Source organism: Procambarus clarkii, chromosome 93 (genome assembly GCF_040958095.1).
Source record: "Procambarus clarkii isolate CNS0578487 chromosome 93, FALCON_Pclarkii_2.0, whole genome shotgun sequence".
Classification (NCBI taxonomy): domain Eukaryota; kingdom Metazoa; phylum Arthropoda; class Malacostraca; order Decapoda; family Cambaridae; genus Procambarus; species Procambarus clarkii.
Window position 1 is genome coordinate 8,024,110 of NC_091242.1, and position 20,410 is coordinate 8,044,519.

The 20,410-nt window shown below is 45.0% G+C and overlaps 1 protein-coding gene across 5 annotated transcripts in view; it reads right to left on the reverse strand.

The window, feature by feature from the left end:
- The window catches only part of LOC123746806 (sodium-dependent neutral amino acid transporter B(0)AT3), a 182,255-nt gene extending 163,104 nt beyond the window's left edge, over positions 1 to 19,151 (reverse strand). For 3 of the 5 annotated variants that reach the window (XM_045728566.2, XM_045728565.2, XM_045728567.2), the window contains exon 1: positions 18,776 to 19,151. In XM_045728566.2, the coding sequence (XP_045584522.1) occupies positions 18,776 to 19,013 (238 nt within the window). In that variant the 5' untranslated portion in view covers positions 19,014 to 19,151. The remainder of the gene's footprint in view (positions 1 to 18,775) is intronic. The other 2 variants (XR_011226068.1, XM_045728564.2) reach the window with 1 other exon arrangement.
- Between the last annotated feature and the right edge of the window lie 1,259 nt (positions 19,152 to 20,410).

A 20,410-nucleotide genomic window follows, 5' to 3' on the forward strand; every position in this document is an offset into this window, starting at 1 on the left:
TATTTTATTTTGTCATATCTACTACATATATTTCTCTCTCAAGCGCACACATCCCCAGGAAGCAGCCGTAGCAGCTGTTACTCCCAGGTACCTATTTACTGCTAGGTGAACTGAGGTATCAAGAGAAACAAACTCCGCCCATTTGTTTCTGCCTCGGCCGGGAATCCAACCCGGGCCCTTAAAACTACGACTCCTGGGCGCTGTGTGTACTCACCTATTTGTGCCTGCAAGATCGAGCATTGGCGCTTGGATTCGCGCGCGTGTACGTGCGTGCATGAGTACGTGTGTGTGTGTGTGTGTTTTGCGTCATGCATGCGTGTCTCCATATATATATGTAATGTATTCATGTTGTGATTTTTAATTTGCATATACCTGTCTCTTTATTTTTGCCTTTTTCAACGTCTATCGTATTTTGCAAAGCATTTTACACATTCAGTCTCACAATGGTGAAATAAACATGTCCGTAAATGTGTATGTGCATGTATGTATTCACATGTTATTGATGTATGTACAAATGTATTTGTGTCCTTCTATGAGTACATATTTACAAGTACGTGTATGTATACGCATTTACGCCCATGTCTATTTACGAGAGCACAAAGTACCAACAACCATTTTTCTTTTATTAATTTTGCCTCGAAAGGCGAATTTATTGGGTACCTTGAGGTTATCTGAGATGATTTCGGGGCTTTTTAGTGTCCCCGCGGCCCGGTCCTCGACCAGGCCTCCACCCCCAGGAAGCAGCCTGTGACAGCTGACTAACACCCAGATACCTATTTTACTGCTAGGTAACAGGGACATAGGGTGAAAGAAACTGTCCATTGTTTCACGCCGGCGCCTGGGATCGAACCCAGGACCACAGGATCACAAGCCCAGCGTGCTGTCCACTCGGCCGACCGGCTCCCTCCCGGCTCCCATCACTTTCCGTCGCTGTCTCTTCCAACAGCATGGCATCGACTGGCCGCGGTCAGCATTGACAACATTTCCGCCAGCTAGCAGCATTATTTTCTCTAGCCACTGACACGCCAAAACAATTGGGGCTTTTTGATGTAGCAGCCTGTTGTTACCCCCCAAGCCTTCAATCCTCCCCCAGCCCCGCACCACCACACACGCACACTCCCCAGCACCCCCCTCCCCACCCCCAACCAGCTTTCACCAGCTGTATACTGACTTTCTGCTGATAATACACACCACGTGCTGTTCCTATCACGAGTCGACTTGGCTCGCCACGCTCGACCAAGTGTGTCGCAACTGCCTCGACCCACGTGGTGCCACTCTGGCTCGACCCACGTGGTGCCGCTACTGGCTCGACCCACGTGGTGCCACTCTGGCTCGACCCACGTGGTGCCACAACTGGCTCGACCCACGTGGTGCCGCTACTGGCTCGACCCACGTGGTGCCACTCTGGCTCGACCCACGTGGTGCCACTCTGGCTCGACCCACGTGGTGCCACTCTGGCTCGACCCACGTGGTGCCGCTACTGCCTCGACCCACGTGGTGCCACTAATGTTAACCACGTGACACAGCTTACCGTTAACCACGTGACACAGCTTACCATTAACCACGTGACACAGCTTACTATTAACCACGTGGCTGCACCCCCACCCCCCCACCTCCCAACGACTAATACCACAGAAGTCGATAATTTAATTAAATGAGCTCAGAGAGCCTAGCTGTACGCCTAACAGGTTCAGGAGCCCTTAAATTGGCTTGTCACATACCGAAGAACAAGATGATGGGCACCCATCCAGCTGCTGGCCAGACCTAACGGTATTCAACACATCTACGTTCAGATAAAGCAGGCAAAATCAAACTGAATTCTTGTCACCAGTACAACATTTTTCTATCAAAATATTTATCATGGCCTCATTATTATAATCTTGTAACTTGTCCTGCACAACAAATCCCCAACATTTTGTTATAAATGTTGAAGAGTTAATACTGTCAGTGTCATGCGGCTACACTGATAGGAACACGCTTATGGAGGGTTATAGTTATCACATGCAGACGATAAGGTTTTAGCTGACGATGAATGTCTGCCTTTGTGATGGGTACGAGGAACACTGGTACCGGGGTGTAATCTCCTCCTCGGATTATCGATAAGCTTTTCCTCCACACCAACTGTTCAACGTGAAGGTGGACTGTTCACAACGGAACAGTTACTATGTAAATCCTTATTTACAACCTTTAGTGAAGGCGCGCGACGAGGATATCAAAGTCCTGGCCAGCTGCTACTCACCAGAGAAACTTAAGTTAGCAGAGGCTCTATTTACATTAATGCATTGTCTTCTATTGGCACAGACTAGAATCATTATACTAAATCACAGATTTTATTTTTCGGTATGTAGTCCTGGAGTGCGGTGAATTCCCCAAAACTCCTTAGTACTGGAGTGCAGTGAATTCCCCAAAACTTCTTAGTCCTGGAGTGCAGTGAATTCCCCAAAACTCCTTAGTCCTGGAGTGCAGTGAATTCCCCAAAACTTCTTAGTCCTGGAGTGCAGTGAATTCCTCAAAACTGTTTCACGCGAGCGGCGTGAAACAGCTTCGTCGCAGTGGTTCAGGGCTTCCTGGGCCTGAACAAGGAAGGAAAAACTGACGTTGGTTAATAAGATTCTGGTGAAGAACTACGGCACAATGAGCTGAAGGATGTCCCTCAAAGTCCATATAACTTTGATGGTCATCTTGATAAATTTAAGGAAAATATGAGTGTAATCAGAGGAACAAGGTGAACTCTTCCCCCAGGATATACTGGACTTTGAACACCACAACCAAGAACATTATAACGAGAACTACACTTGGGGGATGATTCATGAAAATTATATAGGGTATAATCGTAAATTTCGATAAACGACTCACTTCTAAATCTTTTATAGTCATTTTTTAATAACTTTAATATAAATACATGTTAAGTTTTATTCTTGTTTTCTGAATTTATGTAAACCAAAAAAAGTGGCAAATTTACCAATTTTCTCATTGGCAATAGTAATTTTAAAAATATCACAGTCCTTTGAAAGTACTCACTTTCCCCTTCAGAGCATGAGAGATTGCTGAAATAGAGGGAATACAAAGGACATATACGGCACGCATAGACGAGATAAAGCACCTCAATTATTGGGATCGTCTCAAAGCTCTCCAAATGTACTCTAGAAAGGAGACGAGAGAGATATCAAATAATATACACGTGAAAAATACTGGAGGGACAGGTCCCAAATCTACACAGTAAAATAACAAAATACTGGAGTGAACGATATAGAAGAAAATGCAGAATAGAACCAGTGAAGAGCTGAGGTGCCATAGGCACAATCAGAGAACACTGTATAAACATGAGAGGTCCACGGTTGTTCAACGTCCTCCCAGCGACTATAAAAAATATTGCCGGAACAACCATGGATATCTTCAAGAGAAAACTACATTGTTTTCTAAAAGAAGTGCCGGACCAACCGGGCTGTGGTGGGTATGTGGGCCTGCGGGTCGCTCCAAGCAACAGCCCGGTAGACCAAACTCTCACAAGTCAAGCCCGACAATATCAAATAGCTGGAAAAATAATGAATCCTCTAATTTGCCCTACTCCATATTTTCATTTTGTCTCGTTTTCAGTAGGTCATTGTTAAATCCTATCAATGATTTGTTGTATCCCAATTTTGGCCAGAAGACAATACATTGGCGTCCCCCGACCTTGAGACGCCGACACACTGTAAACACGACCCTGGCTCCAGACCCGATAAGGTAGTACTGAACGAAGCAACTGACATTTTGATTGGCAGCGAGGTATACACCATATCCAATTAAAAAGGCGTTTACTTTACATCAGTCTACTGCATACTCTACGCCAGAATTCCAATCAAATGGGGCTTACTTCGGATCAATTAAAATTGGGCTCATCAAGATACTGTACTTTTCAAGAGCATGATACCCAATCAATATAGCCCTTACTCAGGGCTGCTGCACACTGCACATCAGACTTCCAATCAGAATAGAGCTTAGTTCGCTCGATGTCAAGTGTCACCCTACGTGTCCGCCAGCCAGTTCGTACGATGGCACGTGTCCGCCAGCCAGTTCGCACGATGGCACGTGTCCGCCAGCCAGTTCGCACGATGGCACGTGTCCGCCAGCCAGTTCGCACGATGGCACGTGTCCGCCAGCCAGTTCGCACGATGGCACGTGTCCGCCAGCCAGTTCGTACGATGCACGTGTCCGCCACAGCCAGTTCGAATAATGGCACGTGTCCGCCACAGCCAGTTCGAATGATGGCACGTGTCCGCCACAGCCAGTTCGAATGATGGCACGTGTCCGCCACAGCCAGTTCGAATAATGGCACGTGTCCGCCACAGCCAGTTCGAATAATGGCACGTGTCCGCCACAGCCAGTTCGAATGATGGCACGTGTCCGCCACAGCCAGTTCGAATAATGGCACGTGTCCGCCACAGCCAGTTCGAATAATGGCACGTGTCCGCCACAGCCAGTTCGAATAATGGCACGTGTCCGCCACAGCCAGTTCGAATGATGGCACGTGTCCGCCACAGCCAGTTCGAATGATGGCACGTGTCCGCCACAGCCAGTTCGAATGATGGCACGTGTCCGCCAGACAGTTCATACGATGGCACGTGTCACCCTGCGTGTCCACCAGCCAACCAAACATGCCGTGTTGGAGCGCTGCAGGCACTGAACACCATTACCATATTTTGACTTCAAACGTAAATCTTGCAAGCGCAAGGAAACGAGTCAGACGCACGCACACGCGCGTGCGCAGACAATATCGTGCTTACCTGCAGTTACAGACTACGTCACTAATCTCAATAAATCAACATTTGGGACCTCTACTATAATGAGATTGCAACATGAAAACGGAGCCTCATGTAAATCCGATACGTCAATACGAATATAAATACACCACAGACTGACGTAAATCATTACTATGCAATACGTGGCGTACCTGGAGAGGGTTATGGGAATAGTTCTACTCTCCGAGCCCGGCCCGAGACCAGGCTCGACTTGTGAGAGCTTGGTCCAACAGGATGTTGCTTGGAACGGCCCGCAGACTCACATATCCACCACAGCCTGGTTGGTCCGTAGCCTGCATCGCACACGAGACTTGTAAACACAGCAACACTAATGTATTTTTCCTGCTTCATTAACACCTGCTAAATTTGGTGTTACAAATTGGGTTGTTGTTCCAAGTTAATCGCTAGATGCCCATCGCTGAATTAAGTCCAACCATTTGTCAACCCGTCCCCACACTTATTGCTCCCACGTTTTTACGATATCGACCAATGTGTAAAAATTCCGGTGGTATGGTGAAATTAAATGCACCGTGATACCGACGCTTCACTGGATTGACTATCGACTTCGATAGATTAGGTTAAAATTGAAAAAAATCCGATAAAGATTGAGAAAAGATGTACAGGTTCGTAAGTGCTTTCGTGAATCTGGCCCCTGTACACCTTTCCTCAATCTTTGGTGGCTTTGTTTACAATTACTAAACAGTTAATGTGCTCCGAACGACCAGTAGGCTGTTTATAACAATAACAAGTTGATTGAGACGTTTTCATGCTTGTAAACTGTTTAATAAATGTAACCAAAGGCGTCAAAGATTGAGGAAAGCTGTACACGTTCGTAAGTACTTGCGTAACTGCTTCGTGAATCTGGTCCCAGGCTGGTTATATAGGCAGCTCAAGCGTTCGACGTAGATACTACAGCCTGATCTGATTCTGCTACATCGTTAAGATCTTAAGATGTACAAGCCGTCTTAAGATGCATAATCTTAAGACACAGTCCCAACAACGTTTCCGAGGTGTAAACTAGGAAATACCTCACCAGTTTGCACAACAAAGTAGATCACAATCTGAGGAATTTTAGTGGGTCAGTTTATAACCAAAGTGTCTGAATGTTTAACATATAACATGATACCTGCTTGATACCTACTTGATGGGGGTTCTGGGAGTTCAGTTCCCCATGCCAGGCCCGAGGCCAGGCTTGACTTGTGAGAGTTTGGTCCAACAGGCTGTTGCTTTGAGATATGCACCTCCAATAGATACCTGATAAACCAGCCCGTTCTCGCGGGCGTTCCCAACGTCAAGAAACTGTCGTACTAAAGTGACTTATCCTAACCTAACAGAAGACCCACAGACAGAAAACTGGTTATGTCAATTTCGCGAGCCGCAACCATGTTCTCTAGTACGGTAGTTTTTGGCCTTAGGTAGAGAATGCGTCAAAATGCGACGTGCTATTAGAAGGACGGGTTGGATAAACAGGGCTGTGATTCACACATCAGGTAGAAGCAGAGGAATCTACAACAGCCTTGAGACATAAGTCCGGGGAATCACCTCAATGTAAGGTGACCATATGTATATATATTACAAGAATTTAACAGCAACTGGGAAACTATAACATAATATTTCAATCTGGAGAATATAAACATATTAAACAATATCAGTTGGCATCTCTTGTTGAAAGTTCTTAGCCATTCCACCCCATCATATCTGTTATACAGCTTGGCTTATTATGACTTCCAATCGTCATAATAATTGTTTTTGTTTCATAGATTGTTTTTACAATCCAGCTCTCGCTCACTTAATGGCTCCTTACTACCTTATTTTCTATAATAACTAATTATAAAACATTGCATATAGTTAGCCTCGAATATCTCGACTGCACTGACGTGAGTTATAGACTATCTGAAGCTAACAGACGCTGAAGTCAGATAAACGCGAGTCTATCTGAAGCTAACAGACGCTGAAGTCAGATAAACGCGAGTCTATCTGAATCGGTTTCATTTATGGGAACTGGGAGGGAGCAAAGCGGAGCACTGAACTGCAGAATAAAGGAAGACGACTCCCTGACACAGCTCAACACAGATCAGCGAGGTGACAGCCCACGAGCGTAAATATTATCAACATACACAACACAGTCCAACAGAGGCAAACATTAAGGAACTTAGGGAAGAAATCTTACACAACACTGCAACAAATGCAAAGTATGCAACGCGGCTTTTACCTGAACACTGAAGGCTAAACCTTGAGGAGCGACTCAGGGAGCAGGATATGAACCCAGAGGGGAAAACGATAGAAGAGAGAAGACATGACTGAAACAGTTCCTCTCCCTAAGAAGAATTCCCAAGTTGGGCAAGAGGATAAGAAGTCGTGTTCATTGTAAGACAATGTTTAACAATTGGTTTAAAATGGTACCTTGAAAATACGAATCCTAGGGACGCTAATTTTGTTTAGCGTGATATCATTGTGAAAAGCTCTGTACCTCAGGGCACAGTCCTTGCGCCACTGTTTTTCCTTATTCTCATATCAGATATAGACAATAATACAAGTCACAGTTTCGTATCATTTTTTCCAGATGACACAAAAATATGCATGAAACTTACTTCTGTTGAAGAAATTGAAAATAGCTACAAGCAAATATTATTAAAGTTTCGACTGTGGGGGAAGGAATTATCAGGGGGAAGTGCCAAGCCATTACGACTATATAGCACTTGGAAGGGGTCAGATAAGGATTTGGGATGGGACAGGGGGAAGGAATGGTGCCCAACCACTTGGACGGTCAGGGATTGAACGCCGACCTGCATGAAGCGAGACCATCGTTCTACTGTCCAATCCAAGTGGTTGAGCAGCAGAAAATAGCATAATTTAACATTGATAAATTACAGGTACTCAAGTACGATAAAAATGAGGACCTTTAACCAAATACAGGTTATAAAACACAATCACTCAAATCGATAAAGCCCCTGAATTATTGGGATCGTCTCGAAGCTCTCAAAATATACTATCCAGAAAGGAGACAAGAAGTGTATCAAATAATATATACATAAGAACAAAGGTAACTGCAGAAGGCCTATTGGCCCATACGAGGCAGCTCCTATTTATAACCACCCAATCCCACTCATGGAAAATAATGGAGAGCCGCCAAAGGATACCTTTGGTAAGGTATCTTACCAAACGGTATTATCCTACCTAAGGCTCCTAACGTTAGGTAAAAAGCCAAGTGCCAAACTTACACAGCAAAATAACAACATACTGTAGTGAACGATATGGAAGGAAATGCAGAATAGAGCCAGTGAAGAGTAGATGTGCCATAGACACTCTGAGAGCACTGTATCCCTGCAAACACAGGACGTAATGGTCCTTATTGTTGCCTTGTTACTAAGTTGTGCACATCTTATTATTATGTTTTATGACGTGTTAGAAAGTTGTTACAACGTGTTCGAACGTTGCAGCAACGTCGTAGGTTTTGGCGAGTCTACCTACCTTGTGCCTTGTATAGTTTCCAGAGATCAACAGCCCTGCGGCCCGGTCTCCGACCAGGCTTCCCGGTTGGTTGTCTGGTCAATCAGGGTGTTGGACGCGGCTGCTCGTATGATTGAGCCTGATGGGTATGAACATCAGAGGTCCACAGTTGTTCAATATCTTCCCAGCAAGCATAAGTAATGTTACCAGAACAAAATTAGACATGTTCCAAGACAAAACTCAAAAAGTTTTCTTCAAGAAGTGCCGGACCAACTGGGCTGTGATGGGCCTGAGGGCCGCGGCCCGCTCCAAACAACAGCCTTTTGGACCAAGCTCTCACTAGTCAAGCCTGGCCTCAGGCCCAGCTTGTGGAGAACTCCCAAAACCCCCATTCAGGTACAAGAATGGGGTGTTTGTTACGGCCTTTTGTGGATTTGTTCATACATGACAATATATGAGGTTCATGAGCTAGCGCTTGACCCTGACTGCATCATTTAGGTGAGCACACTGATCAATGCAGCTAGTGAGGGTATCAACAATGCGGTTAGAACGTTAACTCATCCACCAAGGTCACAAGATCTTTTTATAGAGTAGCCTAAATGTTTTGGCGCCAGTCTTCTACACCCACCACTTCGATATGTCGCAGAGAGAGAGAGAGAGAGGTGTGTGGATTGATTGATGAAGATTAAGCCATCCAAAAGGTGGCACGGGCATGAATAGCCCGTAAGTGGTGGCCCTTTTGAGCCATTACCAGTATCAAGAGCTGATACTGGAGATCTGTGGAGGTGCGACTGCACCCTGCGTGACGGGAGATGTCTCCCGTGAGGTGTGTGGTGTGTGCGTGGTCTTACATATGCCAATGTGAGTAGAGCTGGCTGGATTGACCTTCAGCTGCCCTTTTAACTGTCGGTTATCTGATGTACCAACTCGTCTGGCTATCTTACCTCCTGTCAAATCTACTTTTGCAATTATAGATGGTGTTTACCTCCCTCGTATTCTAACAGATTCTTCTTGCAGGCTACGAGGGTCAACAGCCTGTTAGTAGCCATCTTGTGAAGGTTTATTTTTGGTAGCCTTCAACAATCCCACTTCTATGGTCCCAGGTCCTTACGGTGATGCTCGCCTTCACCTATAGTCAATGCCTCATTTACAACCACATCAACTGAAGTGGTAAAATATAAAATGGGTTGACCTAAAGCAACACGCGCGCGCGCGCGCGCGCACACACACACACACACACACCTACACCCACACCCACACACACCTACACCCACACCCACACCCACACACACACACACCTGTTACCTAGCAGTAAATAGGTACCTGGGAGTTAGTCAGCTGTCACGGGCTGCTTCCTGGGGTGTGTGTGTGTGTGGTGTGGAAAAAAAAAAAAAGTAGTTAGTAAACAGTTGATTGACAGTTGAGAGGCGGGCCGAAAGAGCAAAGCTCAACCCCCGCAAAAACACAACTAGTAAACACACACACGAGACTCGTCCCGGCGTTACGAGGGATTGGGTAAGAAGAGCGCCTGAAGGAACTGAGCATTACGACACTAGAAAAAAAAAGAAGAGAGAGGGGGGTATGAAAAGAACGTATAAAATACTCAGGGGGATTGACAGAGTAGACATAGATGAAATGTTCACACGGAATAGTAACAAAACGAGGGGACATGGGTGGAAGCTGGAAACTCAGATGAGTCACAGATATGTTAGGAAGTTTTCTTTTAGCGTGAGAGTAGTGGGAAAATGGAATGCACTTAAGGAACAGGTTGTGGAAACAAATTCTATTCATAATTTTAAAACTAGATATGATAGAGAAATGGGACAGGAGTCATTGCTGTAAATAACCGATGGCTCGAAAGGCGGGATCCAAGAGTCAATGCTCGATCCTGCAGACAAATAGGCGAGTACACACAGCTGATTTCACCGGCACCACATTATACATCAGGGATCACATTATACATCAGGGATCACATTATACATCACAACTATACAATAGGCGACCAGCGGACCAAATCAGGCCCTCGAGTTTTTTTCATTTACCACTTGATAGACCTGGAAGAATCATAAAAAAATAAACATGTACCAATTACCGGAATGTATAAGCGTTTTAAGAACAATACCATTAGGATCCCAAGCGTACACAGGCTCGAAAATTATGACATGTTGTAAGTCTCGCGCATACCAGGAGGCCTGGTCGACGACCGGGCCGCGGGGACGCTAAGCCCCGGAAGCACCTTAAGGTAAGGTACCGCATAAATCAACCCTTTCTCTTATTATCTCTACGTTAGGTTAGGTTAGGTTAAAGAAGGACATTAGGCGTGTTTAAAGAGTAATCCGGCCCCAGTCCAAAAATAATTGAATAGGCCTATTACACATCTTTAGAGTTACACTACAGAAACACGACAAACCTGTTTGCCTGTCAATCAGCTTGATGACAAAGGGGAGAGTCTCCCCATGTTGGGAGAGTCTGTGGGCGCGGATTGGCATTCTGACGGGTGGGCGTGGACCGGGATGGTGGCAGGCGGATTGGGAAAGATAAATCCAGCTCGGTCAAGTTTTTGTTTGGTTGCCGTGGAGGCACTAACAAGGCTGACGATGGCCACGTGGAGGCAGGTGTGTAGGTGGCAGGTGTGTAGGTGGCAGGTGTGTGCACAGTCTGGTCAGTTTGTGGTGAGCCTCCTGCAGTATATCAACTTTGTGTTGTCCACAAACATCAACAACCACAGACATCAACACCAAAAGCAATAGAGGAGAACTTAATGACTATGTCCCCAACGTGGTCTAAGAAAGAGGTTTACAATTATTTTTGCGGGATGCTCCTGCGCGGGCCCTAAGCCTTTGGCTGCAACTCGTTCTCACACTTGCTTATAGTCAATATTTTGCTTATGAATAAGTACATATGTGATATACTAATTTATTGTGAATATTTGAGTTTACCTGAAAAGCTGAATAGAAAACCACGACCTAACCTAACCTTCTTAGTATGTAAAGATAAGCATTTTATTGCTTCTTAATTACAATTAGTACTTAACTTATACCTATATTGATATTACAGTTTTATAAAAATAATAAAAAAACTAAAATATTTAAATAAATTGTAAAGTAACTCAGGATATTGTCAAATTTTGTATAAAATCTCTATTGTTTAATTAAACTGAAAAATAAATTCCTGATATTTAAAACTTGTGTATAGCAAAGCGGGAGGAAGACTTAGTGACTTGAAAAAATATATAACTTAGAATATACCACATGTGTACATATTCATAAGCAAAATATTGACTATAAGCAATAAGTCATATATGTGCTGTCTTATGCAAGAGCGGGTTGCTAGCTGGCCCACCAGGTTCAGCTCTGATCCTTGTGATAGCCAACCCCACTTGTTTTCTCACAATAACAGCCTCTCGTTTAGTGGTTCATTTCCACGATCCTTTTCAGTTTTCGGTCTGCTTGATGGGGTTCTGGAAGTTCTACTCCCCAAGCCTGGCCCAAGGCCAGTCTTGACTTGTGAGAACTTGGTCCACCAGGCTGTTGCTTGGAGCGGCCCGCAACCCACACACCCACCACGGCCAGGTTGGTCCGGCATCTCTTTTAGAAAACAATCTAGTTTTCTCTTGAAGATGTCCACGGTTGTTCCGGCAATATTTCTTATGCTCGCTGGGAGGATGTTGAACAACCGCGGACCTCTGATGTTTATATAGTGTTCTCTGATTGTGCCTATGGCACCTCTGCTCTTCACTGGTTCCGTTCTGCAGTTTCTTCCATATCGTTCACTCCAGTATGTTGTTATTTTACTGTGTAGATTTGGTACCTGGCCCTCCAGTATTTTCCACGTGTATATTATTTAATATCTCGTCTCCTTTCTAGTGAACACAATTGGAGAGATTTGAGACGATCCCAGTAAGGTCATCTGATGGTCACGCCTCGGTGCTACCTCTCATCTTTTAAATATCTGGTGTGCAGACGATGAGTCACAATAACGTGGCTGAAGAAATGATGACCAAACCCCACACCTGAGGATGAATAAACGGCGACGTTTCGGTCCGCCCTGGCCCATTATCACAACTGACTTGATAATGGTCCAGGACGGACCGAAACGTCGTCGTTTCTTCATCCTCTGATGTTTAGTTAGGTCATGAAATATCTGGTGGCTTTGTTATCTTACCCCTTGGACTTTCACTCCTTGTGATTCTCGCCTGGACGTTGTGCAAGTTACATTAAACAGTGTGTCCTTGATTTTTTTTAGGCAAAATAAGTACTAAAGCGAAATGATGCAATGAAAGAAATATACAGTATACTCTTCTGTAATCAAGGACGTTTCTACCATGTGAAATGCTGAATGAGCGTCTCATAAGAACAGCTTAAGGTTTGAAAAGCAGAGGAGCAGTAGGTACGCTGAGGGAGGTTACCATGAGGTGTTTTCAGGGCTTAGCGTCCCTGCGGCCCGGTCCTCGACCAGGCCTCCTTGTTGCTGGACTGATCAACCAGGCCAGCAACGAGGAGGCCTGGTTGTTTGGGAGAACTATGAACATCAAGGTTACAAGACTTGTCAACACTCCCGCTACACATACGAGGCATAACCGGCCGGCCCCTCTCAGTGTTCAAGAGAGACCTCGACAAACACCTCTAAAGGATACCTGATCAGCCAGGCTGTGATTCATACGTAAGGCTGCGAGCAACTGCGTTCTACAGCCTGGTTGACCAGACGACCAACCGGGAGGCCTGGAGACCGGGCAGCAGGGCCACTGATCCCCGTAAGCTACACAAGGTAGACTGGTTCCAGGAATCACCACCGTTAACGGCTTCTGGTCACGCCTCGTGGGTGGTAGCCTGATCAGCCGCGATGTGTTGCTGCCTTCAGCAAGCCTAGCAACGGCCGCCCGCTTGTCTAGTTCTAATTATGGTGGTAATTTCCTTCTTATTTATACGCGGTACTTATTGCACACTTACTTTTAATGGAGCTATTTTGCACTTTCTCCGGCGCCACCTGTTTTCATCAGGATATGTTTTAGTGTGTAGTCTCAGAACCAGCCGCCTGGTACAATAATTTATCTTTCGTGCGGTCAATAGCTTTTAGTAACTTTCAATATTTGTGCTATTTGGATGCATGCGGCGGGAGAGAATGTTCTCAGACTCTTAAGGTCAACCATTACAATAGCCATAAATCTAGTAGTAATATAGTACAGCCTAGCGTGTACATACCTGGGGCAGGTTCTTGTTCTAGCCCCCCCCCTCCCCCACCCAAACCGGGCGCGGGCCTGACTTGACTTGCAATAGTCAGTCAAAGTCCAACAGTCAACTGGAGCGGCCCGCAGCAAGCCCACATATTCAGTACGACCGACCGGATTGATCCAGCACTTGCAGGAACGTCTATAATTTTATTTTCTTGAATCCCACTTTTGTTTCGGCAATATTTCTAACACTTACTGAGAGGAGTTTGCTTGCTTTAATCAGGGGCAGCTTGGCATGTGTTTTAATGAGCTGATTTCGAATCTCTGTATGGTGCAACTTTGAAATTGGCTCAATGGTCATAATTTGTATTTAAACTTCTAATATGATTTGTCCTATGGCCATACCAGCTCCCTGCGGATCTACCTTGTTTTCGGGGCTTAGCGTTCCCGCGGCCCGGTCGTCGGCCAGGCCTCCACTATAGTATAGATCTGGTTTAACCCAGTTTTGCACCGTTATTTTTTTTCTCCATAATGGAGATGGAATATTTAATTATTCGTTGTAATCTATGCAATACATTAGAAGACATGCCGGAACCAGTTGATAGTGTTTATCTCTTTATATATATATATATATATATATATATATATATATATATATATATATATATATATATATATTAATGTCATCCAGGAAGGGTAGTTCCATGTGTCCCACGCTAAAGGATTGATTGATTGATAAAGGTTAAGCCACCCAAGAGGTGGCACGGGCATGATTAGCCCGTAAGGGAAAAAAAGGGTTGTCTCGTGTCCACATGTCTCATACTTAGGGCGGTTCCACGCGTCTCATTCAGTAACGTGAACACAAACACCGCCGATAAATAACAAACATCAAACACCAGAGACGTGAGGCAATATTAAGGTTAATTAAAAGCGACATTGTATTAAGATCAAAAGCAAACTTCTGCATTCGTTTACAGTTTAAATATGACTCGCGACCAAAAATATAAACGGGTGGGTGTGCATCCTGGCGGGAGATGATCAGTGGCTGGGGATGAGGGTGACCTCGATAAGCCTAATAGGCTTCCTGTCCCCGACAATGGGTTAAGGCAGCGGTGGGATTAACAATTAAGTCAGGTGGATGTGAGTGTAGCACATACCAGCTCTGACCTCACATATGCTCTTGGTATGCTGCATATACAGCAGTCCCCCTCCCCTCCCTCTCATGGGTGTTAGCTGTGATACATGTACCTTCAGGGACAGAGTAAGCGTGTCTCTCCCTCCCTCCCTGCACCAACCTGTCCTCACGCTTACTGCAGTGTAATTGTGTTGCTATCGATCACAGCCTCACTATCCTGTGCTTTAGGAAAATTAAATGACTTGAAATGCTGACGCTTCTTCGACAGGTCAGATCGGTTGTTCAGAGTCTAACACTTCTGGCCGCGCTAAACCACTTCAAATTAGTCAAACCGTGAGAACGGTCTTGTTGGTGTCACGTGATAAGTAAAATAGTCATTCACAGCGCGCACGCTGACGAGTCTTAACTCAGTTTTGTGATGGAATTATTTGTGAAATTTCCTGTCGGGACTTATCATTACGGTAGATGAAAGAACTCTATCAGTCAAGTTCCCAAACCACGCCAGATAGGAAGGAGCCTTGGAGTGATTGACTGGTGCTAGTACAGTGTAATTTATCGGAATGCAGTTTGAGAGACATGTTATCTCCTATTCAGATAATATACACACATTATTTGAGTTAAATTGTGCCATAAATGCCAACGTCGGCTCTGGTGTAAAGCCTAACAATTTTCACCCGGTTTGATAAGAACAATTCAGCCATCAAACATCTTAAGTTTTAATATAAAAAATTACCATCTCAGATAACGGTAATTTTTTAAAACTAGCGCAGCAGAAAATCAAATTTCCAACAAGATTTGTATTCACTCACCCTGGGTAAGTATTCTTGGAACTGCATAAGTTTCGTCAATGAACTCGTAAATCCCATGAATATGATAAACGCTCTCAAACTTAATAAAAAAGAACAATTACCTGCGAATCCATTCACACTTCAAGTATATAGAAAACGAAGGAAATAGAAAACTAGTTATCGCCAAGTAGGTATAACCCTAAATTACTTTTTTATTAATAAAGTCTAAACATGGTTTTGATTAGCTTATATTTGGTAAGAAATATAAATATGGAATACGTGCCTAATACGTGCCAAGGAAAACGACTGACATTTCTGCATAATATACCCGAGGATGAGGGCGGTTATTGAATAGTTATGTGCACGAACTCCGTCGGCAGTTGATTTGCTACTGGAAAATTCTAGTCTAGAAGGAACACGGCTGATTTAGCCTAGTAAACTGTCTACTTATTACTATTACAGCAGTCCTCGTGGCGCAGTGGTAAAACACTTGCCCGGCGCTTCGCGAGCTTAGGCCTGGGTTCGTATCCTGGCTGGGGAGGATTGAATAGGCGCGAATCTTTAACTGTAGCCTCATCTACGCCTCACAAACCTCAAACTTTCCCTCAAAGAATCTGCCAGGGATAATCACCCTGCTGATCTATCCTATCATAACATGATCTATCCTAACATAACTCCATTCATAGTATCATTAGTGCAAACTGGATCTAATCTCGCGTATTTCTTTTCATAATTTCAACTATTGTGGAACTGTTATTTTTGCTTATACTTCAAAAAGCACAGCACCCCAGTGAAAAGTGCGTGTCACTCAGTTCATCAGGTTGGGCACCGTTGGGTCTGGCCAGTAGCTGGACAGGTGACCACGGACACAGCCTCGCCGCAGCCTCTAAAACCCACACACAAGTTTCCAGTCACCAACATATTCTAACTTTTTGAGCACACTAACCCTTATTAACCAACTTACAACCTATCCTAACTTACTCTCACCTATCCCGTGTATACTAATTTATATTAATTTATATTATCTAAACTCATTCTCAGCTCACAAACCTACCCTAACATTCTCAGCTCACAAACCTACCTTAACATTCTCAGCTCACAAACCTATCCTAATGCGGTCTCAGCTCACATACCCACCCAAACTTATTCTCAGCTCAGACCTATCTATATCGAGGGGTGCCCCCCCCCTCGATATAGACTATAATCGAAGGAGAAGAGGACCTCGATATAAGTCTACCGTGTACGAGTTCACTCTGGCTTCCTGTACCCCTGATACAATGAATTATTATTATTTATTATCTTGATTGATTGATGAAGATTAGCCACCCAAGAGGTGTCACGGATATCAGTAGCCCGTAAGCACATACCTCTACTGGTCATCAATAAGTAAGGAACTTCTAAACGTTAGGAAATGTATATGTTTATCTCTCAGAATGTTTGGTAATATGTTTATTGTTTGTGATGTATTTATATGTATGTATTAACACGATGTACTGAACGGGGTGAGAATAGCTTGAGCTACCTCATCCCTTTGTGTGTATTTTACCTCAATAAACTTATTTCAATTTCAATTTCTAAACGTTACTAATGCTAGACTTAGGCTCAGTTGCAAGAACCTCTGGTTTGTACCACCAGCTGAAGTACATCTGACAAAATGTAAACTTTGTCAGCTATTCACATACCTTTCATCACTATTTAACTTGTATGTGAACAAATTCAAAAGCTTAAGAGAAAACTTTCATCACTTATGGCCAGGGAGGGAGGGAATTGTCAGGGGAAAAGCGCCAATCAATTACAACTATATAACACTTGGAAGGGGTCAGGATAAGGATTTGGGATGGGACGGGGGAAGGAATGGCGCCCAACCACTTGGATGCTCGGGGATGGAACGCCGACCTGCATGATGCGAGACCGTCGCTCTACCGTCCAGCCCAAGTGGTTTGGTTATAATCAGGGAATGATCATGTATTTTATCTGGGACGTCATACTGTCCAAATTAGAAAAGTTTAGATTCAATAAAGACCTGGGTAAAAATATATTGGTTTGGGAATAGGGTTCTTACTGAGCACAATGTTAACATAATAGACGTCAAATAGCCAGATTATTTCAAGCGGAGTTTGGTCTTAAAATTTCAAATTTGTTAATTGCAGATAATACATATACTGTAAGCCTGCAAGTATCTTCCTTATCTCAAGACCATTAATCGTAACGTTAGCCAGTGATATAATTACATAATTGGCCTTGTAACGTCTTCACAAATTTGAGTGTAATAAAACTTGTTACGAAGATACAATAAATGTAAATTGCTTAAGACTAAAAAAAATCGGTGGGGGATCCGTCCCTAAGCCCATTATGTGCCCCTGTAAACTTTTCCACTGCAACCCACAGGATGGAATGGGTACGAAACACACATACCAACTAAATCAAAATATTCATAGTTGTTTTTTTTTGCCCAAGCGCTTTCGAATTCTTCAACAGAGGCTAACTACTAAGCCTCTGATGATACATAAATTCGTTTTCTTTAGAGCTGAATTACGCGTTCTACATGTAATTGGGCTTTATAGAAAACGTGATGCATAACACCTTTCATCTAACCACCCGATATAGTTGTTTTGATTATTCAACTTTATAGCTTTTTTTAGTGCCGACAATTTAAGTATAAAACAATTACCTAGTGATTCCTCATACTTGAGAAATGTTGGGTTCTTAATATGACGAAATCTAATATCTAAAACATAAATCATTAATCACATTTGTCGCTTGAGGGAAGTTTGTTTTGAGTGGCGCGGTCCAGCTCCTGCCTAGCGTGCGCCCCAACACCTGGGACAAGGACAACACATGAAGAGCGGCCTGAACCCCACCTGGAGGGCTCCTGGACCCCACCCGGAGGGGCCCTAAACCCCATGAGCGGGGCCCTAAATCCCACCAGGAGGGGCCCTAAATCCCACCAGGAGGGGCCCTAAATCCCACCAGGAGGGGCCCTAAACCCCATGAGCGGGGCCCTAAATCCCACCAGGACGGGCCCCTAAACCCCACCAGGAGAGGGGCCCTAAACCCCACCAGGAGGAGGCCCTAAACCCCACCAGGAGAGGGGCCGTAAACCCAACCAGGAGGGGACCCTAAACCCCACCAAGAGACACCCTAAACCCCACCAAGAGGGCCCCTGGATCCCAACCAAGGCTCAACCCCCGCAAGCGCCACTAGGTGAGCACAGGCAGCGCGATGAACGATCGCTCACATCACTCCGCCAAGCCAATCGTGTTTACGTTTCCGGAATGGGTAGTTGGCCAGAGTGGCCGCCACAGACACAATTAGCCAACAGCAGCTGAGAAAAGCCCCTGGCGTGTCAGCACGCCCTGCGGTGCCTGCGGCCACCACCTATACCCCCCCCCCCCCCTGCTACTCTTCAGCGAGTGCGGAGAGCGACCAACATAAAAAGCATTGAACCTACCTCCTCCATCCTGTTGAACCAGATAGGGAAACCGCCAGACGTTGCCGAGACCCACGGAGAGAGAAATGCAGGAAAGCATGAACTGCATCTTGGAGCCCCATGCGGCACGTTCCTCGGGAACCGGCACCTCGATAGTCACAGTGCCTTCTTCGTCCTGGCTCAGCGGCGTGAACTCCACCACGCCATCGTCAGCCTCCTCTAGGTTTACGGGCCTAGGCATATGTCTCTTCCCCTCCATGCTTTATATACAAAAAAAATCAACGAACGCACAAGGTCTGCACAGCACAAAGTAGAAGGGGTAGGAGTTTACGAACAGACGGACTGCAGCCTAAGAGGTCCTCACGGTTAGGTTACCAGAGATGCACTAGCTGGGTTCATGTTCGCCGCTCTTGGCCGGTCTCTCGTCAGGCCACCACGCTCCGCGCATGTGGGGTGCTCCCTCGGGGGGATGGGGGGGGGGATTTGATATAATTGTTTTATTCACAACCTTCTTCCCCCAAAACGTTCCCTCTGACCTAACTTAGCTGGCGGAGGACCCACGTGGTCTGCGCCGGAAATATGTCATCAGGTACAAGACAATAACTGCTCACATACTCCTTATCGCAATCAATAGCTCCTTTTGAATGGACTACTTACTGATTAGATCGCAGTTTTGCTATGCGTACCGAGTGCTATTACATTACATTAATAATAATACAATATTATATTAGTACCCTGTGTTTACCTTGTGATGGTTCCGGGAATCAGCGTTCATGCGGCCCAGTTCCTGAGCAGGCTTTATGTTTGGTGGTCAGGTCAAGGAGGTTATCTTGAGGTTATCTTGAGATGATTTCGGGGCTTTAGTGTCCCCGCGGCCCGGTCCTCGACCAGGCCTCCACCCCCAGGAAGCAGCCCGTGACAGCTGACTAACACCCAGGTACCTATTTACTGCTAGGTAACAGGGGCATTCAGGGTGAAAGAAACTTTGCCCATTTGTTTCTGCCTCGTGCGGGAATCGAACCCGCGCCACAGAATTACGAGTCCTGCGCGCTATCCCCCAGGCCTACGAGCCCCCCCCCCCCCCCCGAGGAGGTAGTTTAAAACCGCTGCTCGAAGTCTGACTTAGCACGGGAGACATCTCCCGTCACGCAGGGTGCAGTCGCACCTCCACAGATCTCAAGTATCATCTATTGATACTGGTAATGGCTCAAAAGGGCCACCACTTAGGGGCTATTCATGCCCGTGCCACCTTTTGGGTGGCTTAATCTTCATCAATCAATCAAGCTGACTTAGGTAACCTCTGGAGGCGTTTACCAAGTTCTCTTTTGAACACTGTCACAGCTCTGCTAGTTATGGCTCTTATGGTCATACAATTGCCTCAGGTACCTGTTGCACCTCTTATATTCAAGTGGCCATTTTGCATTTCCTACCACTTCTCGGTCTCATAGGTCTTGTCATATTTTTCGCTGAAATTGAAAAAGACTATTTTTTACTATCTTGGTTATTCTCTCAGTATTTCGTATGTAGTGATCACATATTCTCTGGCACTTGCCTCTTCTTCCAGTTGTTAGACTTTGTTTATTTAACATATTCTCAAAGCTTTTTACATCTATGGACAGCACAAAACGTCCACCAGACTGTGCGACACAGTGGTTG